The sequence below is a fragment of the Somniosus microcephalus genome, chromosome 17 (assembly GCF_052327205.1).
Source record: "Somniosus microcephalus isolate GS21.2 chromosome 17, FLI_Smic_1.0, whole genome shotgun sequence".
Classification (NCBI taxonomy): domain Eukaryota; kingdom Metazoa; phylum Chordata; class Chondrichthyes; order Squaliformes; family Somniosidae; genus Somniosus; species Somniosus microcephalus.
Window position 1 is genome coordinate 57,682,923 of NC_141003.1, and position 24,233 is coordinate 57,707,155.

Here is a 24,233-nt window from a genome sequence, read left to right on the forward strand (position 1 = left end):
CTTCTCTGGAAAGCCGGATATCGGCTGACTCCTACTAAGCTGGCCCGCAAATCAGGTCGGGGGTCGGGTGGGGGGGGGGAGAAAAGATTATCGGACGGGCCGTGGTTGGGGTCAGGTCGGGTCAGGAGAAAAGAATATCGGTCGGGGGGGGGGGGGGGGCGGGGGGGAGGAGAAAAGAATATCGGACGGGCCGCGGTTCGGGTCGGGTCAGGGGGAGAAAAGAATATCGGACGGGCCGCTGTATTGTTGGGTTCACTCTCCCGGTACCTCCTTCACACTGCCCGGCTCAGCCTGCAATCTCCTATCCAGGAGGGAACTCTGTGACCCTCTGCCCTGCTCAGCGTAAGTCGTGCGTCACTCTGGTCATGTCGTGCGCACGACTTACGCTGAACGAAAAAACTTTCGGTTTTTAGAGGTTATCGGTTTTCGGAAGTTCGGATAAAGGATAGTCTACCTGTAGTATAATTAAGCTGATTATTCCAAACCAGCTACTATTATAGTTATTATTGATTTTCTAGTCTAATAATATAATGAACAGTATTAACACATCTCTCGATTTAAATAAATGCTAGGATTTTATAAAAGTGATGTCATGGCCATACGCAGTAAAAGCAGAATAACAGCCTAGATATTCGGGCGCGAAACAGCTTCCGAAGCTTCCAATATTGTGGGCAGGAAGCGCACACATTTCCAGCCAGAAATGCACCACCCGCCATTTTGAATAAGGACCCATTTACGATCTTCGAACACCCCAGCGCGACACTCGTCACGTGCTGAACACATATTGCAGAATGTGGCGCTAACCGGCAGGAAGGACTTCATACATAACCTAAATGTGGAGCCAGGAGGAGCAGGAGCGCTCCCCGGGCCACTGCCGGCTGTTGCTACCCCTTTGCCGTCGCTAACCCGTCCCGATAATTGCCACTACCCCTGCTCCCCCCTCCAGGCAACAAAGCCCCTGTGGCCTCCGATCACGCCCCCGAGACTTGCAATCTCTTTTCCGCCGCCGCCCCCTTCCACCTGCCCACCCCCCGAGACACGCAAACTCTATCCCCGACCTGAAATCTCTTCACCCCCTCCCCCCTCCCTCCACCACGGGGTCTACACTTACATGAGGGTTACTTCCTCCACCCCAGCTTGATGTTAATGAGGCACGAGGCCCAATATCTGGGGCTCCTCGAACTATACGGTTGCAATTTTTCCTACCAAGGCGGGTCCTATGCGGGCGCGTCAGTGGCGGGTCTCGGCCCTGCTGTTGGCTCCATTCCGGCTCTGACATAACTTTCCCTTGATTGGGTTTGTTAAGCCCGCCCAGCGAGCTTTCAGGCCATTTGAAGGAAGCGGGTCTGATGATGTTATTTATGACGCATCATCAACCGGTTTACTTAAAGGGACCATGCGCAAATTTACTTTGACATTTGTGCTGTCAGTGTTCTACAGCACAGGTGCTGCAAACACTGACCAGCACTGCACAGAGGTGCACGGCTGAACCCAGGCTCTCCCATGACTCCCTCCATATGCTTGTGGAGGGAGTCACAGCACGCAGGGAAGTCCTCTTCCCTTCCCATGGGTGGAAGAGACCTCCCCAGGCGACCAACACAGCCTGGTTGCACATTGCAGAGGAGGGCACCAGCAGGGATGTCATCAGGAGGACCAGGCTGCAGTGGTGTAAACCTTTCAATGATCTCAATAGATCAGGAAAAGTTACTGCAAAGCCACACTCAACCTCATCCTGCTGTGCCACTCATCACATCCCCATCATTCTGCTTTCCCTACCCTACTCCTGCACATCCTTATTCACACTAATTTACCTTGCACCTCCACCCATCCCTCTCTATCTACATTATCACTTCCCCATCTCACTAGCCACCCCTCCCACTCACCCTCATATAGTCCAATCATACCAACTAACAACACACAAGGGTAGGCACTTGTGTGTTTTAGCCAATGTTCCTATCACCAACATTGAAATCTTTATTTTCAACACTGTTTTCTTGGCTCCTTTAGAAGTGGCTTAGTGAGTTGCAGTGAATGGTGAGACATACCGGTACCCCCCGCAATGCTGATGAGTGTGAAAGGAATGGCTTCGGCATTGCAGGGATGCTTTATGTTGTTGGTGTGGGGTGGTACCAACCTGGCGCATCATGTGGCAGCCAGGGTGTACAGCATCAAGTGTCGTAAATGTGGCCATGGTGATGTGCAGCATCAGGTGATTGCTGAGAAGATTGGTGTGGTTGTTTGGTGCCTGGTGATGCTGGTGTTGGGGCTGATCGTGGTCAGATTCTGAGGACCAAGGTGAGAGAGTATGAAGTGCACCCATGCTGATGGAATAGATGGCAGGTAAAGTAGAGATGACAGAAGTGATCTGTCAATGTTGGGAGAGATAATAGGTCAGTCTGCATGGAGACTTGTGTAAGGACTTGCAGTATCCTGAATCTGTAGTGGAAATGCAGTTTAGAGATGCAAGTGCTTAAGGGAAGATATCTGAATTAGCTGGGAGCTTTGAGTTGACATTTGAAGTTGTCAACTCATCAGCTGATTCAATGGCCACTGACCTCCCACCTCAGCTTCACTGACAAGGTCTAGGCACAGCAGGAAACCCGTAGGAGACCTGTGAAAGTTAAAAAACTGGGAAAAGAGCATTAAGTGGCTGTAAACAAGCCACTAATGATTTGAATTGGGTCCCCCGCCGCTGCCTGTCGGGTCTGCTCAGCGCTGGCGGACCCGATATTGGGAAATGCAAGTGTGTGCGTTTTGACAGCGGGTTCCTGACCCGCTGTCAATCATTTTAAATTTCACAGCTGACCCACCACCAATCTGGTCCGCTGAGCGCCGGCAAAATCGCGGCCTACTATTCAGGAGCAGGAATCATACTCTGTGCCCCCCACCGCCCCGTGTACCCATAAATGGATGCACCCGAATTTCTAGGCCACTGTACCTTAAATAGCATCTACTCTTCCCATAACAATTTTTTTTTCCTGATAGCTGACACGACCAGCTGGATTCATACCTTGGATTTCGCCTTACTCTCCAATTTGTGTCTGCAGTCTTTGTGCACTATTTTCTGCCACTCATATTCACACTCTTCACTCGGTGCCATACCCTGCTCCAGCCGTAGGTGGCATGACTCCAGGAACTTCTGCTTATCCCTGACATCCTGTTGGAGTTGCATAGCATTGGCCTGTTGCATAGACAGCTCAGAGACCACAGCCATCATCTTTCGTGTAACACCCTTGACCTTTCCTTGTATTTCATTCACCTGCAAATTTGGATTATAAATCGCATGAGAATCCTTCCAATACAGACAAATTCACTAAAATAAAAGGCCATTTTAAAAACTTGTTGAAACCAGAGATGTCGCCTGGTCAGTTTTTCACTGGCTCAGATGGATATTTGAAATTGCTGCTGGCTATAAGTGGTGCAAAGTAATTTGAACAGTAGTATTTTAAAAAATATCTACAAGAGTTCAGAAAGACTTGGATAAAGAGAGAGAGTTAACCTGTTTAACCTCCGACAAAGACAAATGCGAGTGTACTGGACAAAAGTCAAGGAGCAATGTGAAACTGATCAAAAAATCTGTCCTTGCTACCAAAGAGCTCCTGCTTGTATAATATCTAAATGCAGGGCTTTCCATGTTTTGTCGCTCAGTAGCCGGCCTGTAACTTGCCAGCCTGGTTGAAATTAAAGTGACACAAAGGACTGACAGAGGATGAACGAGTCATGACTGCTGCCAGTATACCGGGCACGGACCTGTAGGATGCGCTGCCTGTGGTTACAAACCAGCTGTGCGTTGAGGGAGTGAAATCCTTTCCAATTGATAAAGGTGCTAGGCTGGTGATAGGAAGCACACAAGACAATGTGGGTGCAACCCATGCCATGGTGAAGCCTCGTTTGCTCTCATCCTGCCTTGCTCTGTAAATAGGTATAGCAATGTGGCTGTTCCACCTGGCGCAGAACGCCTCAATCACCTCAGCAAGCTGGCAGATGTCGCTGCTGTCACCTGCTGCAGTATAAAAATGAAGGGCTGTCCATGCCCGGATTGGAAACTTCTTGTGGCTGCAGCAAATGACATAGCTCGGTGATAGCCTCCTTGGTGAAGCGAAGGTGCCTGACACATTGCTCCTCAGTGAAGTTAAGGTATGAGAAGTGCTCCCTGGATGACTGCTGTGGGTATGGTCTCCTGCGCAGTGCCCCCTTCCTCCCTCTTCTCCTAGCTGCTCTTGTTAGCTCCAGTCTGCTTGGCTGCTCCCCCTCATCCTTCAGCCCCAAAGGCAGACCTACCGGACCACCCATGACTGCCATAAAGCTGCTTTGAAGGCAGGCAAAGCTGTTCAGCACCAGCAAAAAGTTATTAGCAGAAGGCAAAAAAAACACCCAGAAGTTAACCAGCAGTGTTCAGGACAAACCAGCAACTAACCTGTATGGAGCGGATAAGCGGTTTAAATAGCACTGCAGCAGGGTCCTTTCTGCTTGTTGACGCTACAAGTTGCTGAGTAATGGTGAGTCGGGCACTGGGACAATAAGTTTAGGATCCTTATTTAAATATTATAATGCGGCTTTTTTAATATTCCTGGCCTGTGCTCTGGACATTTATGGAGGAGCCCAATCCAATATGTTGGGTGGCGCTAAATGAGCGCATGCCGCTGCCCAGCATATTGGACCCTTAGGCTCCTGTTTTACGGATGCAGTGTGATCAAATTTCTCGGCCATCGAGTTAAGGTAAATGGGTGTTGGTCAGATTGGAGAAGGTGTATATCCCAGAGATCAGTGTTGGATCCACTTTTGTTCTCGGTATACCATCTAGATAATTTGGATTTAGGTATAGTGAACACAACCTCAAAATTTGCCTGATACAAAAGTGGGGGGATTTGGCAGTAAGAAAGACTGTAAAAGACATAGACAGGTTAGTGGAGTGAGCAGACAGGTGGCAGATGCAATTTAATGTGGATTAGTGTGAGGTACTACATTTTAGGAGGAAAAACAAGGAATGGAAGTATACACTCAATGAAAAGATGCTGAATGACCAGAGAAAGCTAGGGGATCAGATACATAATTCCTTGAAAGTACAAGAGCAGGGAAATAAAGCCATGGGAAAGGCCAACAGCATTTCAAGTTATATAAATAGGGGCATAGAATATAAGAGTAAAGTAAAAATGATAACTTTGTACAAAAGAGTACTGTGTCCAGTTTTGGGTACCCCATTTTAGAAAGGACATTAAAGCCATAGAGAGCATACAGCATTGATTCAATAGGACCATACCAGGGATGAGAAACTGTAGTTATGAGGAGAGGCATGAGATACTAGAACTATTTCTAACAGAACAGAGAAGGCTGAGGAATTTTCATAGATTTTTTTAAATCATGAAGGGTTTCGATAGAGTTGATAAGGAAAGACTGTTTCCTCTGGTTGGGGAGTCAGTGATGAGGGGTCATCAATTTAAATTTGTTACTGAGAGTGAGGAGAGAGCTTAAGAGAAATTTCTTTACCCAGAGGGTTGTTGGAGCATGGAATGCTTTGGCACAGGCAATGGTGGAGGCAGAGATTATTGGATTTTCTGAGGGAAAATGTAATAAATATTTGAAGCACAGGGAAGGTACAGGGTTATTGGGAGAAAGCAGAGCAGTGGGATTAGTTTTGGATTGCTCGAGCAAAGAGCTGGCACAGACATGAATGGCTTCCTTTTGTGCTGTAAACGTTTATGGTATTAGTCCTACTAGGACTTTCCTCCTTTAAGTTAATTTTCTCTGCTGATCTTGTTTTGTGTTCTCTTTCAGATACACACAGATAAAATATTCAACCATGCCCAAAGTAGTAAAGTCACCCAGTCCGGATGGGATGCATCCTAGGATGCTAAGGGAAGTAAGAGTGGAAATTGCGGAGACTCTGGCCACAATCTTCCAATCCTCCTTTGATATGGGAGTGTTGCCAGAGGACTGGAGGATTGCAATGTTACACCCCTGTTCAAAACAAGGGAGAGGGATAAACCCGGCAACTACAGGCTAGTCCGCATAAAGTTGCTGATGGGGAAACTTTTGGTGACATTAATCCGGTACAAAATTAATTGGCACTTGGAAAAATATGGGTTAATAAATTAAAGCCAGAATGGCAAATCGCGGTTGACTAACTTGATTGAGTTCTTGGATGAAGTAACGGAGAGGGTTGATGAGAGTCGTGCAGTTGATGCTGTTTATGTGGACTTTCAAATGACGTTTGATAAAGTACCACATAATAGACTTGTTAGCAAAATTGAAGCCCATGGGATTAAAGGGACAGTGGTTCTGTGGATACAAAACTGGCTAAGGGACAGAAAGTAAAGAGTAGCGGTGAACGGTTGTTTTTCAGACTGGAGGGAAGTGTGCAATGGTGTTCCCCAGGAGTTGGTATTAGGACCACTGCTCCTTTTGATATATATTAATGACCTGGACTTGGGTATACAGGGCAATATTTTAAATTTTGCAAATCACATGTAACTTGGAAATGTAGTAAACAATGAAGAGTATAGTAATAGGCTTCAGGAGGACAGAGACAGACTGGTGAAATGGGCAGACACATGGCAGATGAAATTTAACAGAAGTGTGAAGTGATTGGTAGGAAGAATGATGAGAGACAATATAAACTTTAATATAATTTTAATGGGGATGCAGGAACAGAGAGATCTGGAGGTGTACATACACAAGTCTTTGAAGGTGACAGAACACATTGAGAAGACTGTTAAAAAGGCATACAGGATCCTTGGCTTTATAAATAGAGGCATAAAGTAGAAAAGTGAGTATGTTATGCTAAACCTTTATAAAACACTGGTTAGGTCCCAGCTGGAGTATTGTGGCCAGTTATAGGCACCACATTTTAGGAAGATGTCAAGGCCTTTGAGAAGGAACCAGGGATGAAAGACTTCAGTTACGAGGAGAGACTAGAGAAACTGGGGTTGTTCTCCTCTGAGCGGAGAAGGTTAAGGGGAAATTTGATTGAGAAGTTCAAAATCATGAAGGGTTTTGATAGAGTAAATAAGGAGAAACTGTTTACAGTGGCAAAAGGGTCGGTAACCAGAGGACACAGATTTAAGGTAACTGGCAAAAGAACCAGAGGCAACTTAAGAAAAAATGTTTTTTACGATGCGAGTTAAGCTCTGAAATGCACTACCTGAAAGGGTGGTGGAAGCAGATTCAATAATAACTTTAAAAAGGGAATTGGATAAATACTTGAAGTGGAAAAAATTGCAGGGCTATGGGGAAAGAGCAGGGAAGTGGGACTAATTGGAAAGCTCTTTCAAAGAGCCGGCACAGGCACGGTGGGCTGAATGACCTTCTGTGCTGTATCATTCTATGATTCACCTCCAAGTAATACAGAATTTCTATTGCAAAGTTTTGTTTGTCACCCATGCACAGTTTACATCCTGGGGAACCCGGGTTTAAGCTGTGCAGGCTAGATAGTTTCAAAAAGGCAACAAATTTTAACCACAAGATTACTATATGTCATAACAAAAGCCCTGATAAGGAATTCATGGAAAAATAAATTCCATAATGCACTGTGGCCTCCATTTTGTGTAGCTGGAAAAATGTATTCTTTAAAAGCAACAGATACTTTTAATGACTTCAAAATAGTAATCTTATAGAATTATATAGAATTGCACAGGACCCAGCACAGAAACAGGCCATTCAGCCCAACTGGCCTATGCTGGTATTTATATTCCACACGAGCTTCCTCCCACTCCAATTACCTTTTCCAACCCTATCTCCAAATCCATCTATTCCCTTTTCCCCCATGTGTGCATTAAGCCTTCTTTTAAATGCATCAAAGCTATCTGCCTCAACCATGCCACGAGGCACTGAGTTCCATGTTCTCACCACTCCGTGTAAAGAAATTCCTCCTAAATTCTTCACTTTTAGTGCCCCTTTGTTGTGGACTCGCCTACAAGTGGAAATAGTTTCTCCACATCCACTCTATCAAACCCCTTAGCAATTTTAAAGACATGTATTGGGTCTCCTCCAAGTCTCTTTTCCAGAGGAAAAAGCCTCCGTCTGCTCAATCTATCCTGATAGTTGTATCCTCTCAATTCTGGTAACATCGTTGTAAATCTTTTCTGCACTTTCTCCAGTTCTACAATATCCTTCCTGTAGTATGGAGACCTGAACTGCACACAGTACTCCAAGTGGGGTCTAATCAAGGCGGCATTGGCAGCTGCAACTATGCTTGCACACCCACTTCCGGGCGCAACCATCGCCCTCACTACCGACGCCTCCGATTACGCCATCGGGGCAGTGCAGGAACAATGGGTGGATGGTACGTGGCAGCCATTGGCCTTTTTTAGCCGCCAATTACGTAAAAATGAACGAAAATATAGTACTTTTGATAGAGAGTTGCTGGCCTTGTTTTTGGCCATCCGGCATTTTCGTTTTCTGTTAGAAGGATGTCCTTTTACAGCATTTGTGGACCATAAACCACTTACTTTTGCAATGGCCAAAACGGCGGAGCCGTGGTCAGCCCGACAACAGCGTCCTCTCACATTCATATCTGAATTTACAACGGATTTGCGACACGTGTCTGGCAAAGATAATCTTGTGGCTGATTGCCTGTCACGTGCCCCAGTCCAGACAATTCACCTGGGAATTGATTACGTCGGGTTGGCGAAAGAACAACAGACGGACCCTGAAGTTCAGGCGTATCGGACCATGCCTTCTAGCTTGCAGGTAGCCGATGTTATGTTCCAATCAGCAGGAACCACGCTGTTGTGTGACATATCCATGGGAGTGCCCCGACCAATTGTGCCAGGCGAATGGCGTAAGAAGATATTTAATATTATACATGGCTTATCACACCCGGGGATGCGAGCTTCACAACGACTTATGTCCCGTAAGTTTGTTTGGAAGGGGATACATTTAGATGTTCGTGACTGGACAAACAATTGCGTGGACTGTCAAAAGTCAAAGGTTCATCGTCATGTGAAGGCTCCAAGGGCCATCTTTCCAGTGCCTGAACGCCGTTTCGACCATGTACATGTGGACTTGGTGGGCCCCCTCCCCATTTCGCGGGGTTTTATGCATCTCCTGACAATAGTAGACCGTACTACCAGGTGGCCAGAGGCGATTCCCTTAGTTGCTACTACCACAGCAGACGTATCCAGGGCATTTATTTCAGCGTGGGTGGCCCGGTTTGGTGTGCTATCTGATATCTCCTCTGACCGTGGTCCTCAATTTACGTCAGAATTATGGAATGCAGTTGCACAGGGCTTGGGTACCAAGCTGCATCGTACCACCGCTTACCATCCGCAAGCAAATGGCTTATGTGAAAGATTTCATCGTTCTTTAAAGGCGTCCCTCCGTGCCAGTTTGCGTTGTTCCAATTGGGTGGATAGACTCCCTTGGGTGATGCTAGGCCTCCGTACAGCCCCTAAAGAAGACCTCCAGGCTTCATCGGCTGAATTAGTATACGGTCAGGTGCTTCGAGTACCCGGGGATTTCCTCCCTCCACATACAGAATCATGGTCGCCTGCGCAGCAGCTTCTTCTGCATCAAGAGGCGGCAAAGAATTTTCTGCCTATTCCAACTTCACATCACGATCTACATCAGCCTCATGTACCGGCAGAACTTATGAGTTCCGATTATGTTTTTATTCGGCGGGATGCTCATGGAGATACACTCAGACCACCTTATGAGGGACCGTTTCGGGTTATTGCAACGGGAGAGAAATATTTTACGATCGAAATAGGAGGTAAATCGGATACCATCTCCATCGACCGACTTAAACCAGCCCATCTGGATCGGAGTGAACCGGTGGTTGTTGCTCAGCCGCCTCGCCGTGGACGACCGCCATTGGCTACTAGACCAATCCTGAAGCGGCCTACTATTAAATTGCCTGCTTCGGCTTCATCCTCATCTACACCTTCTGCTACGGTTTCCTCCACCCCAGATGTACCTCTTCAGACACAGCCAAATGTTGGTCCATCTGCTATCGATCCAGCGTCTGAAGTTCGCAGTCGTTCGGGCAGAATAATTAAACCTCCTGCACGTTTGATGCTGTCTGTTAAAGAGAATTCTGGGGGGGCGCCTGTGGCAGAACCACCAAGAGACACTGAACAACCTGTAATAATTCCTTTAAACACTCTGTAGTGCAGTTGTGGACTGCACCTTTAAGCTGTATGCAGCTTCTTGTATTTTCACGTGATGACGCCAATCACGTGACCCCCAGTTGGCGCAGAAAACGTGATGACGTCAGGTTCCAGTATTTAAAGGCAGTCTGAGAAAGGCTGGAGACCTTAACAGACCTGCTGACCTTTGCTCCTGTAGTTTAAAAGTTAAAGTATTGAGTTTATTAAAAGTTGATTACTTCGTTTATCTGCGTTGGAATTCGTTATTTGGATAGGAACTTCCGTTCCTACAGTTCCATATAAATAATAACCCTCAGATAATGAAGCAGTCCATGCATGCATGTAGCAAGACCTGGACAACATACAAGTTTGGGCTGATAAATGACAAGTAATATTTACACCACACAAGAATTTAATGACTATCTCCAACAAGAGAGACTAACCACCTCCCCTTCACATTCAATGGCATTACCATTGTCGAATCCCCCACCATCAACATTCTCGGGTTCACCATTGATTTAGTTTTGTGAGATCAGACCTGGAGTACTGTGTACAGTTTTGGTTTCCTTACCTAAGGGAGGATATACTTTAGAGGGAGTGCATTGAAGGTTCACCAGACTGATTCCTGGGATGGGGGGATTGTCCTATGAGGAGAGATTGAGGAGACTAGGCCAATCCCTAGAATTTAGAAGAATGAGAGGTGATCGCATTGAAACATATAAAATTCTTACAGGGCTTGACAGGGTAGATGCTGGGAGGATGTTTCCCCTGGCTGGGGAATCTAGAACTAGGGGTCACAATTTCAGAATAAGGGGTCATCCATTTAGGACTGAGATGAGGAGAAATTTCTTCACTCAAAGGGTTGTGAATCTTTGGAATTCTCAATCCCAGAAGGCTATGGATGCTCAGCCGTTGAGTATATTCAAGACAGAGATCGATAGATTTTTGGATATTATGGGAATCAAGGGATATGGGGATAGTGCGGGAAGATGGAACTGAGGTAAAAGATCAGCCATGATCTTACTGAATGGTGGAGTGGGCCGAATGGCCGCCTCCTGCTCCTATTTCTTATGTACTTATATTCTTTATCTTCACCGCTTTATTTATCCATTCTTGGCTAACTTGTTCTTATTTTTTAGTGGAATATGTTTCTTTTGAATTCTATTGATCTCTCCTTTAAATGTTGGCCATTGTTGTTCTACTTCTTTGTCAACATTTTTCTTCAGTTTACCTTCCTTAGCTCCATCTTCATAGTTGGCTTTTTTCCAATCTATTACTTTGCACTAGCTATATCTTTCTCAATCATTATCTTAAACCTTATTATACTGTGTCACTACTCCCTAGGTGTTCTCCCACGCATACTTCTATCTGTTCCAGTTCATTTCCCATTACTAGGTCTAGCATTGCTTCCTCCCTTTTTTTTACATATTAGCTTAGAAAGGAGTCTTGTACACACTGTAAAAACACCAGCTCCTCCCTTTTCACTCCCTCTCCCTGCCAGTATATTTGGGGGTGGTTGAAACCCCCCATAATTTTTATTCATTTTCGATATTTGGCTACATATTTCTCTCCAATTCCTTTCCACTATATGGTGCTCTGTACTCTACCCCTAATAGTGTGACCGATCCCTTGCTATCCTTAATCTCAATCCATATGGATTCAGTTTTTATCTCTGTTAAAAATGTCCTTTCTTGCTACTGCCATCATGTTACATCTAGTCAACACAGCTACCCCACGAATCCTTCCCTATCATTACTAAATACATTATAGACTGAAATATTTAACTGGCGATCCTGTCCTGTCTGCAGCCATGTTTCCACTATTCCTATTACAGGAAACTTTCGGTTATCCGGAGGTTAAATGTCCGGAAAGCTCTATCCACCGGCAAAATTCAGGAGTCGGTTCAGATAAGTTTTTTTTCTTTTCGTTGCTTTTTTTCTGCAGTCGTGGCTCTGCAAGGTCTAGCTGAAGCTGTTGCTTAGCTACAGAGACGCTTGCAAGCTGCAGCTGACTGTTTTGAAGCTGTAGGGTTTGTTGCTTCACACGGAGCTCAGAAGCTCCGTATGTTTTAACATTAGCGCTGGTTTCTACGGCAGTTTTGATCGACCGGCACCAGCTCGGTCCCGTCAGTGCCGGATACCAGAAAGTTTCCTGTACATCTATATCCTCATTTCTAATTATTGGCTCCAAATGCCCGTTTTGTTGCTGATGCTCTGCTGTACAGGCAATTTAATATGTTCTTATTTTTTATTACTGCTGTTTTATTTTAATCAGGCATTTTATTACTTCCTATAACCTTTTCTGTTCTATTTTGTATGGTGACCTTTGCTCTCATCCCTTTTTCCCCCCCTTAACTTTGGGGTACTATTGTATCCACAGTGCTATTTATCTTTTCTGGTCGGGCCTGGGTCCTAGCCTGGTTCAGGCGCAGCCTGTATAGCTCCTTCCAATCCTAGTACTGGTGCCAGTGTCCCATGAACTGGAATCCCTCCTTCTGACACCACTCTTTCAGCCATGCATTCACTTTCTAGATCTGTTTCTCCCTATGCCAATTAGCATGTGGTTTGGTTTTAGCAAGAGTTCAGATGGCAGTTTTTAAAAATCTGTTTTTCTAAGATTGAAAACCACGGTGATGAATCATGGGTGGTAACTACCAAACATTTCAGTACACTGGTACACAAATGCCACTGTTGTGTTGTTTTTTCTGCCTTTAAAAAACCTTCTGTGCCAATTTGGTGCTCATCAAATTGAGTCCTATGGGCGTTGGGTGATGGAACACTTTCCATTTCAGGCACCCAGTGTTCGCATTAAATACTCTTTCAGTGAGTTATAGTATGGCTAGATGCAGAACGCTGCACCATTATGACATTTTTATATTTTCACACCAGGCATCCTATATCATCTCTGAGCTTGCTAACTGAATGCCAATTGTTGCTAAATTAAGCACAGTTTTTGGCTTGATTGAGACTATTCATTTAATTTAGGATCCTTATAGCCAGATGCTAGAGGAGGCTTGCATCCCACCAGTCTCAGCTACATTTGAACTCTGTAGATGTAAGGACAGTGATTAATATAGTTCATAAACTTTGATTCCCATAAAAATATGCATATTACAAGATAGTGCCAAAATAGTGATATTTAATTGTAAAATTCTTAATGTAACCAACATGATTGATAAGTAGCCGCAAAATGCTCACCAAGATGACTCAACCGTAGCTAACAAGGGAAATTAGGGATAACATAAGATCCAAAGAGAGGGCATATAAATTGGCCAAAAAAAGCAGCAAACCTGAGGATTGGGAGCAGTTTAGGATTCAGCAAAGGAGGACAAAGGGATTAATTAAGAGGGGGAAAATAGATTATGAAAGTAAGCTTGCAGGAAACATAAAAACTGACTAAAAGCTTTTATAGATATGTGAAGAGAAAAAGATTAGTGCAGTCAAGCGTAGGTCCCTTGCAGTCAGAATCAGGGGAATTTATAATGGGGAACAAAGAAATGGCAGAACAATTAAATACATATTTTGGTTCTGTCTTCACAAAAGAGGACACAAATAACCTCCCAGAGATGTCGGGGAACATAGGGACTAATGAGGGGGAGGAACTGAAAGAAATCAGTATTTGTAGGGAAATGGTGTTGGGGAAGTTGACGGGATTGAAGGCCGATAAATCCCCAGGGCCTGATAATCTACATCCTAGGGTACTTAAGGAAGTGGCCCTGGAAATAGTAGATGCATTGCTGGTCATCTTCCAGAACTCGATAGACTCTGGAACAGTACCCATGGATTGGAGGGTAGCTAATGTTACCCCACTATTCAAAAAAGGTGGTAGAGAAAAAGCGGGGAATTATAGACCAGTAAGCCTGACATCAGTAGTGGGGAAAATGCTAGAGTCCATTATAAAAGATGTAATAGCACAGCACTTGGAAAGCAGTGACAGGATCGGACAAAGTCAACATGGATTTACAAAAGGTAAATTGTGCTTGACTAATCTACTGGAATTTTTTGAGGATGTAACTGGTAAAATAGATAAGGGCGAACCAGTGGATATGGTGTATTTGGACTTTCAGAAAGCTTTCGATAAGGTCCCGCATAAGAGATTAGCTTGTAAAATTAAGGCACATGGGATTGGGGGCAAGGTATTGACTTGGATAGAGAACTGGTTGGCAGATAGAAAGCAAAGAGTTGGAATAAACGGGTCGTTTTCCGAGTGGCAGGCAGTGACTCGTGGGGTACCGCAAGGATCGGTCCTAGGACCCCAGCTGTTCACAATATATATTAATGATCTGGACGAGGGAATTGGATGTAGTATCTCCAAATTTGCAGACGACACAAAGCTGGGTGGGAGGGTATGCTGTGAGGAGGATGTCATGAAACTCCAGTACGATTTGGACAGGTTGGGTGATTGGGCAGAAACATGGCAAATGCACTATAATGTGGATAAATGTGAGGTTATCCACTTTGGTGGCAAAAACAGGAAGGCAGATTATTATTTGCATGGCAATAGATTGGGAGAAGGGGAAGTGCAAAGAGACCTGGGTGTTCTTGTGCACCAGTCGCTGAAGGTAAGCATGCAGGTGCAGCAGGCGGTTAAGAAGGCAAATGGTATGTTGGCCTTTGTAGCAAGAGGGTTCGAGTACAGGAACAAGGATGTCTTGCTGCAGTTGTACAGGGCCTTAGTGAGACCGCACCTTGAGTATTGTGTGCAGTTTTGGTCGCCTTATCTGAGGAAGGATGTTCTTGCCATGGAAGGAGTGCAGCGAAGATTCACCAGGCTGATACCTGGGATGGCAGGCATGACGTATGAGGAGAGATTGGGTCGATTGGGCTTGTACTCACTGGAGTTTAGAAGATTGAGAGGGGATCTCATCGAAACCTATAAAATTCTGTCAGGCCTGGACAGACTAGATGCAGGAAGGATGTTCCCGATGGCCGGGGAGTCCAGAACTAGGGGTCATAGTCTAAGGATAAGGGGTAAGCCATTTAGGACTGAGATGAGGAGGAATTTCTTCACCCAGAGAGTGGTGAACCTGTGGAATTCTCTGCCACGGAAGGCAGTAGAGACCAATTCATTAAATATATTCAAGAAGGAGTTGGATATATTTCTTAAGGCTAAAGGGATCAAGGGGTATGGGGAGAAAGCAGGGACCGGGTACTGAATTTGGATGATCAGCCATGATCTCATTGAATGGCGGAGCAGGCTCGAGGGGCCGAATGGCCTACTCCTGCTCCTATCTTCTATGTTTCTATTACAATGACTGTTGCAAACACACCAACATTTTCAAAAGCTGCGTTATTTTTTCTGAGCAAGATTTAGCACTGTACAAGTTTAGTGTTTCAATGTACCTTTTTTGCTAAGGTCAGTGTGTCCTGTTTCCCATTCATCGACTTGACGCTAATTCGTTCAGAAAGGCGGGTCACATGTTCAGCGATAAGATCCTTTTCCAATAATTGCTCCTCTTTTCCTGTCAGTTTCAATTCCAACTGCAGTGATGGAGATAAGGGTTGAATTAACCGAATGATTGTGAAGAGCAAACGAAATAATAAAACAGGAAAAATTATAAATATTGCAAAATGCATCCTGTAACCAAAAAAAATTTTAAAGTTCAAAATGGCAGTTTTTGAGTTATCAGCATTTTTAACACTGTTGACCAGCTTTTGCTAGTTTAAAAGGATATACAAACACTGGAGAAAGTGCAAAAAAGGTTTACAAGGAGAATACCAGAATGCACATTGCAAGCTCGGGACCTTTTTCTCCAGGATTGCAGAATTGGTCTTAGTTTATCTGATTGTACAACTATCAGGAAAGACTGTCTGGGCCTCAGTTCTCTAGAAAAGAGAAAACTAAGAGGTGAGCTGATAGAGGTCTTTAAAATTATGAGGGGGGTTGACAGGGTAGATTTGAAGAGATGTTTCCCCTTGTGGGTGAATCCCAAACTAGGGGCTATAAGATAGTCACTGATAAACCCAATAAGGAATTCAGAAGAAACTTCTTTACTCAGAGAGAATGTGGAAGTCGCTACCATATGGAGTGGTTGAGGCAAATAGCATAGATGCATTTAAGGAGAAGCTAGATAGGTTTGAGGGAGAAGGAATAGAAGGATACGTTGATAGGGTTAGATGAAGTAAGGTTGGATGAGACTAATGTGGAGAATAAACACCAGCATAGACCTGTTGGGCTGAATGGCCTGTTTCAGTGTTGTAAATTCTATGTAGTTTTGTAGGTTGACATGGATGTTAACATATTCTTGTTGTCTGTATTTTTACAGTTTTGTTTTACATAAAGGAAATGGACAGCTGGTGATTGAGCAATTTCCTTAATTGGGGAAGAGTGTCTTGGCAGCATGGTATGCTAAGCTGGATCCTCTTCATGTGATCAGCTCCATGCGGAGACATTTCCCTAAGTAATAATGCTATAACATTTGCCAAACATATGCCATCGGTGTCCGTATTCATGTAACACTATGGGAAAATGTTTTAGAAAGCATACAAAAAAAAATTGGCATTGTTTTCAATAAGCAATCTGTAATTTGTGACCAGGCTTAAAGTTGCCAGAATAACTTTTGTGATCTTTTTCATACTTTAGTCAACAGCTGGACTTTATTAACAAGATTAGGCTATCGATGGGCATTGCAATTCTGTTTCCAGTATAATACAAACCATTAAATTATCCATCCACCTTAACCTCAGCTGTTTATACAATTGCAAAATAGACATTGTACAAAAGCTTTTACAGAATGCCACAATTACAGTACAAGTGCCTTTTTAAGATCTTTTAAAAACATGGTGGTTCAATGCTTTGACGCTCCAACATGCCGCACCACAGGGCTTTGGGATGCAAGTCCGTGCCTATGATTTCCAACATGCTATTTTCCCCATCTAAGATGGTCCTTACGAAGACGGGCAGAACGCCTAGTTCTTCACTGAGTGGTGGGAAAGTCTCGCAGCTGCTGTTAAGGCAGTGTTGACAGTAACTTCCAAATTGGAAGGGTATGTTGTATGGACAGAATTCAGGGACAAAATAAGAAAACGTGTTATTTCTGTCTTTTTCATAACTTATCAGTTGCTCCACAGTATAATTGTGAAAGCAGTTTTGCAGATCTAAAAGCTCTTTCAGCACAGTCTTTTCTAATTAGGTGATTATTTTAAAAGTTTCAAGCAGGATATTCCAATTAGTATTTTTGGGCAAATTAGTTTTTAAATAAATTAAGTGTACAATTAATAACTCTCTAACGTAAATGCCAATATTATTTCTTATGGTACATACCATTTTTACATAGGAATGCACAGGATCGAAAAAGATGATTGCAGTCCAAAAGTGCCAAAGTTCAATACAGTTCTATCTCTTATACCTTTTCAGTTACTTTTTTGTCTGAAATAAATCTTTGACACTTGATGACACTATAATATGATTGTGCACAATGCAAGCTCAGGACCCTTTTCTCCAGGATTGCAGAATTGGTCTTAGTTTATCTGATTGTAAATATAACCCACTTGAAATTTTTGTTGCATTGAACAAACTCATCCTCGTTTCCCATACCAACAGTGTGTGCTTTGAATTGCTCCCATTTAGAATTTTTTATGAGTTCAAGAGGTGATGATGTTTTGTGCACCACAGCTTGCGTGACATAATCTTCAAGGACTTGCTTGTTACCTCATCGACTCTTTTGCTAAGTTCATCAAATGATGGATCATCTCCTCCCAATAATCGCGCTCTGTTCTCACTTGAAGGGTCCACTAAGGTCTTCTCAAGACTTTGGACTTTGTCCTGACACTGTGCAAGCTGCAGTGGAAATAGTTAGAGAAAAGATTGTAAAATTAGGACACCAACAAAAGATCAAAGTATATACAGCACGTAACGGTCAGTAGACAACGATCAAAATGTCCAGCCCATTTTTGAACTGGCACTAACTTAATTAGGTTAGGAAAATTCAAACACAATCATTAACCATAACACACTGGAGAGTGTCCCTGTACATGGAAGTCCTATCAAGCAGTCTTGATTTTTCAAACATCCCTTCATGATTTATAATCATGCTTATTGCAATCATGTCATTGTTTGATGTCTGATTTTTAATAATACATCTGCTCATCCAGCTAACCACGTATATTAGTGACGTGACTCTTTATTGCCTAATTAGTATCTATTGACGTGGATGTGCAAGTGAAAAGATTTCATTGCACCACTCCTGTCATGCACTGGGAGAGTAAGTCGTAAAATTGTGCACTTCTAGCCCAAGATTTTCCATCTGTTAACAGATGGAAAATCATCATTTGGAACTGCACAATTTAATGGCAAGCACCCCCCTCTCCCCAGGAGTGACAGAGTGGAATTGTTACCCCTTATAGAGAAGTGATAAATTTTGCCTCTATTTCTCTACTTCCTGCTGAATCAAGAATCAGCCATTTAACCCATCATGCTTGTATCAGAGCTATTTGCTCTAATCCTATTTCTTGCTCTTTCCCTGTACCCTTTCTTTTTACTCACGTGCTCACCTAATTCCCTCTTAAGTGCCGTGATTAATTTGACTTCAAAAGCAGTAATGCATCTCATATTTTAATAGTCCTTTACTTGAAAAAAAATCAATTAAGTTCCTCCATTATGCTTTTATTACTGATCCTAAATTTATACCTCCTCCTTACCAACTCACTGAACAAAATTTTCTGAGTCTCCTTGCCCCCAGAAGGGTTTCACGCACAGTGGAAAATCATGCATTTCATGTCCTCAGGACGTCCCAATGTACTTTACACTTCAAAAGTAATTAATTGGCTGTAGTCACTGTTGTTTAGTAGGCACCTAATTTATGCACAACAAGGTTCTGCGAACACCAATGAGCCGAATGACCAGTTAATCAGTCTCTGGTGGTGTTGGTTGAGGGATACCAAAAGAACTCCCCTTCATTTCTTCAAATAGTGCCGTGGGACTATTCAGCAGGTGCATGGGGAGCCTGGTTCTGTATCATGCCACCAACCTGAGCAGGCACCTGAGGAGGCTGGCTGAAAAAGTAACATGAACTCTTATCAGGAGAGAGGACGACATCACAGAGTTGGGCAATAGCTGGATCTAAATGCCCACTGATCAGTGGGAGGGCAGAGCTAGTAGTAGTTAGATCCTGCAGACTGTGAAAGATGGTGCTCTGAATCCCCCAGAAGATGGTTGCCATTGTTCTCTCCAACTGGTCCCTCAATCTGACGGCTAGTGATAAGAGCATCTAATTTGGATGCACTGATTGGTCTGGAGCTTCTCTGTCAGGGGAGACAGATGCAGATGTCCCTGGTAGCACCATTTGCTCCAGGTAGCTCTACATTGTGTCATATCCATCTTGGATATGGGCACTGAGAATGACATAGGACTCCGCAGTGACCCCTGAGATCTGTCTGTGGTCCTCAGCATCTCCATGTGATTGTGATGCTCATCCAACATCCTTTTTTTCAGAACAGATCCCCAGAGTTCTGAATCTTCAGGCTTTGGAGTCAGCAACTGTCTGATACAGAGCCTCCTCTCCCAATGTCAGATCCTCCTTTCACCTCTGACTTCTCTGGCACTCTCGTGTGTTGTGTCTCACCCAGTGAAAAAGCCTCAACAGAACTATCTGCACCCCCCCCCCCCCCCCCCATGTGGATTTTTCTGAACTGGTGAGTGACAAACAGTGAGTGGGCAGACGATGCGCCTGGTTGGGCAGAGGCGGAAGATCACTTGCTTCTTTCTTCCTCCTCCTTCTGCTCAAAGGCTACTTGCGTTGGACTATTTAGAAGAAGTGAAAATGTAGAGATATCGTACTGTTATTCAGCTACCGTGACAGTTCCTCTAGCTTTTGAAGTGCCCATTCATGTATCTTGCTGCTGTGTTTGTGCACCCAAACCATTATACAGGCAAACTGCAGGTGGTCCAGATGAACCTGCAGCTGCCAATAGCATTCTACAGCTCCTTCCCCAATAGGTTCACCCACATGGCTCCCCAGGATCTCCTCACCTAGGATCAGAAATCTATTCTTGAGATTCTGCCAGTTATGGGCCAACTTCTCCTGGGAAAGAGAGGAGACGACACGGGTATTGCGGTGAAGGCTGGGATTTTGTAAGAACAGTTTGACACATCAGGATATTTGAGGGGCAAAAAATCAAGGATTGTGAATGGTCAGTTAGAGAGGCTTGATCATGCATGGCACACCAAGAGGGAAGGTAGAATTTGAAGGTAGTAAGTGAAACAGAACGGGAGAAGGGATCGAAGGTTCAGAGTACAATCCTAGAGCACCAAGTGGGTAATGAAAGGAGGAGTGCTACACATATAAAGAGACTGCTAGGAAAGGTCAGGGGCTTATCTTGGCCACTCTGGTGATGTAATTGAACTTCTTGCAACACGGTCAAGGAAGCAGTAAGCACTGCTACAGTCACATCCTGCCACAAAGTGCATGCCACATTTTTGGCAGGTTTCCTGTCCCTGACTCCAAACAGCCCCTCTCTCCACACCATATTTAAGGAGGGCTTGTAGGTCAGACTCCCTTAGATTTGCTGCTTGTTTCCTCAATATGGCTGTCATCCTTCTCTGCCAGGATGCCTGCTTTCTCCCATGCTGTCATTTCCTCTTTAAGCAGTAGTAGGTTTTATATTTTGATGATGCACAGGTCTTTCCCATCTCTATTTTATGCCCCCACTACCCCACCCCATGCCAGCCATTCAGGGGCCTAGCTCCAGCTCCTTCATTATTTTCTACCATTGCCCCAGTGTATCTGAGGTGTTGCAGGCTGAAGTTACACACTTTGCACGCTTCTCCATATTCTAATTACTTGACCCCATCTTAAATTGCAGCGTCAAGACTACGGCGTTATGGTGGGTGGAAGACCCACCTTAGTTTCAATGGCACCATTATTCTGTTGGAATTTCAGCGTCAATATGTTTTATCTTCAGGGAAAAAAACAAGGCAAACATTTATTTCTCTCTCAATTCTGGAAAAACAGACGTGACAAAGAAATATATTGAAAAATTCTGACCATGTGTGGGGAAAAGCTGGTTCTTTCATCACAAGTGACAGTCTGGGTGCCATCTGTATTTTAAGGGGCTTTCCAAGTACAACAGTAGAGAAACATGCAATCAATTGTGAAATCGGCTACATTCAAAAATATATTTTGTCCCACACAAATTTTAAAAAAAAAAGGGTTGTCCTGTTTGGGTTTCCAGGGGAACTTCTCCAGAGATACGTACTCAATTTGGGAGGAGGCCCTTGGATATAGCAGTAAATCATAAGGTCAAGGGAGCAGATGAGAAAACTGTTTAATAGCCCGAAGAAGCCTGCCAAGATAAGGTTCGCTAGTTTTTTCCTTCTGCAGAGTAATCAGTAAAGTATGCGTGCCACTTAATCTCTTCTGAACCTGTGACACCGTGACTAAGGCTGCATGCTCTCAAACTCTTTCAGACAAACAAACTCTTTCAGAGCTACAACAAGCGTGCCCACTCTGCAGTAAGGCACAATTTATTATTGCGACTTAAAACTGGATTTTTTTTTTGTTGCATTTGCATTTAGAAAGGTGACCCTACAAAAGAAGCTTACAATATAACTTAGCTGCATGCTGAATTTTCACTTACTTGACTGTCAATGTCAGGTAAATTCAGCACTCCCATGGTCCAACACTGAGTGTGACTCAGAGATAGGGTTTGTAGTGCTAATTCACTGACGTACTCCTTTCAACCACGGCTCAATGTGCTCCCCTCCATCACATTCTTCAGCACACTGCAACACCTTTTTCTTATTCCAGGCACACTCACCTCTTCCTTTGTAAGATTTGCAAAATTTCTACATTTCCCCAAAGGTTATTTTAACAAAAGGGACCCTGCGTGGACATTTTATTAAAAAGGGTACCCAAGATGATGTCCGCGCCTCGTGTCAGAAAGCCTGTGAGATTTTAATAACTTGGACTCTGCGGCACAGGCAGCTTGTGGAGAAATCGAAACCAAAGCTGCAGTTTCTGTGAAGAGACTTTGCATTTTTGAAAACCAGACAGGACTTTGAATTATGTATTAGACCAAATCGGAGACAGATCAAAACCCAGTTAGGCCTATAGTTAAGGCCATCATGCAGTTTGCATAAATAATCGGGAACAGCTTAAGGAAGCCAACGAGGCTGGATAGGCCCATTAAGATGTATTAATAACAAAACAAGTCAATTATCAGGCCAGTAGATGCGATTACCAGCCGTCTAAACCAGTTAGTGTAGATTGCTACCGTTATTTAAAATAGCCCGCCAAGATTGGGACAAAGAATTAACCTGATTTGGCGCGCAGATAAGGGCCATCCGAAGGAGTATAATTGTAGGCCCACTAGCAACCTTCTCTCTCTGCTCTCTGCCCTTGCTCCCGGCTCCTGCTCCGGCCCCTCGCCCTCGTGTTTACTGCTCTTCCCCCGTCCCGCGCTTACCACCCGGCCACTGCCTGTGCCTTCCCCATTCCATCAGGGACGCCCGGCATTGCGCCAGGCGGACACGGACAAACCAGGCCAGGCGAGGCGGGACACGATGAGGCAAGGTGGTGAAGAAGACGAATGGAAAGACGATTGAAGAAAAGCTTCGAATAATCGGGCCTTCAGTCCAGCTGACCTGCGACTATCTTCATGCAAACTCCAACTGCCGGCCGAGGAAGAGGAACCATCATCCCTGCGAGGTAAAGTACCCAAGCAGAGACTTTAACTTTGGGGTACTTGTACCTGGACAACGCCCTTGCAGCACCCCGAGACCACGTGATGACGGCAGGCTCCAGAGAGCACAAAGAGCGAACCCCAAACCCCACCGCTGTTTTGAATTCAGCAGATCTTTTGATTGGTGAGCATGAATTCTGACCCCTCATAGCTTAATCTGGTTAGGTATAGGGGGTGGGATAAGGAGAAGGGGATTGTTAAGATAGTTTGTTTACCCTCGATGTGCCGTGTGTTCCCCATTCCCTGTATAAGTATAGTTATTTTGTATTTTGCCTGTAAAGTTTATACTAGTAACTTTTCACAAGATTGTGTTAATTTCTTCTTCAATAAAAATCTTGGTTTTGCTTACATCCAACCACCTGTCTACTCGAGTCTTTTCTGTATCGCCGCCTGTACCTAAGTCCGGTGTCTAGAACCCAGGGGCGTGGGAGCGATTCGAACCGCTCATAAACAGTCAGAGGCATAACTGACTGGGCATACGCGCCACCCCACACCACCCCCTACAGAAATGGCGACCGCGGCAGGACACCGGCAACAAGGTTGCGATGCTGTAGACAATGGTTCGGATGAGCGAACCAGGACAGAGGGAAAGGAACACAAGAAGTCCTTAGAGAAGGCAGTTTGGCTGATGTGTTTTAAAAAGCAGGTCCAGCTTTTGGACAGGCTCGTTGCAGCACAGGCAGTCGAATTAAGGGAGTCAGCCCTGGAGATCCAGGATAAGGCTCTTGCAGGGGGAAAGTTATTAGTAACTTTGCAGGCTCTGAATCAGGAGAGAGTGCATTTAGTGGGAGAACACAAGGCCCAGTTGGAATACCTACGGTGCCAAGTCACCGAGGCCAAGGGAAATGAGTTAAGGTTGCAGGAGAAGAACACCCGCTTGGCAAGGCAGATTAGGGAATAGGAAGAGAAAGTACAGGAGGTAAAGGCAGCGTATAAGCTAGCGAGCGAACAGGGGTTTGAGGAGGCAGACCACGGCCCCTGTAAAGAGAGGATAGAAAATCTGAGCCGGGCCCTCCGGAAGGCAAAAGGCATGGTGTGCCTCATAAGCCCAAAGGCAGGCCAGGCAGATTTTATAGGGAATGAGGGGAGGGCAGTTCTAACATCACCGGTAGTGTCTAGGGACAACCCAGTTGAGAGAGAGGAGACCTCACAACCACCACCCGTAGCGCCAAGTTTCAGCGAGGTTTGGCAGCAAGGGGGGGTGGAGGCGGAGGTAGAGCAACCCCCGCCAGAGAGGTCGGAGCCGGGACCGATGTGTCCAACACGGCATCGGAGGTTCGGCCCACCCGCCAATGGCGACATTGAGGGACCCCTCCAAAACCAGTTCGTATTACCCTTTAACACCCAACAGCTTAGGGCCATGGTCAACCATCTCCCGAGGCTCTCCGAAAAGGGAGACCCCTCGATCCACTTCAGGGAAGTAGAGCAAACAGCCAGCGTCAACGACTGCGATGACGCTGAGAAGGCC

The 24,233-nt window shown here is 44.7% G+C and overlaps 1 protein-coding gene across 3 annotated transcripts in view; it reads right to left on the bottom strand.

Annotated features, from left to right (window-relative positions):
- ccdc146 (coiled-coil domain containing 146) overlaps positions 1-24,233 on the bottom strand; it is a 161,697-nt gene that overhangs the window by 1,137 nt on the left and 136,327 nt on the right. For all 3 annotated transcript variants that reach the window (XM_086010422.1, XM_086010420.1, XM_086010421.1), the window contains 3 exons: positions 17,736-17,864; positions 15,428-15,565; positions 3,011-3,259 (listed from right to left, as the gene is read on the bottom strand). In XM_086010422.1, the coding sequence (XP_085866548.1) occupies positions 3,011-3,259; positions 15,428-15,565; positions 17,736-17,864 (516 nt within the window). The remainder of the gene's footprint in view (positions 1-3,010; positions 3,260-15,427; positions 15,566-17,735; positions 17,865-24,233) is intronic.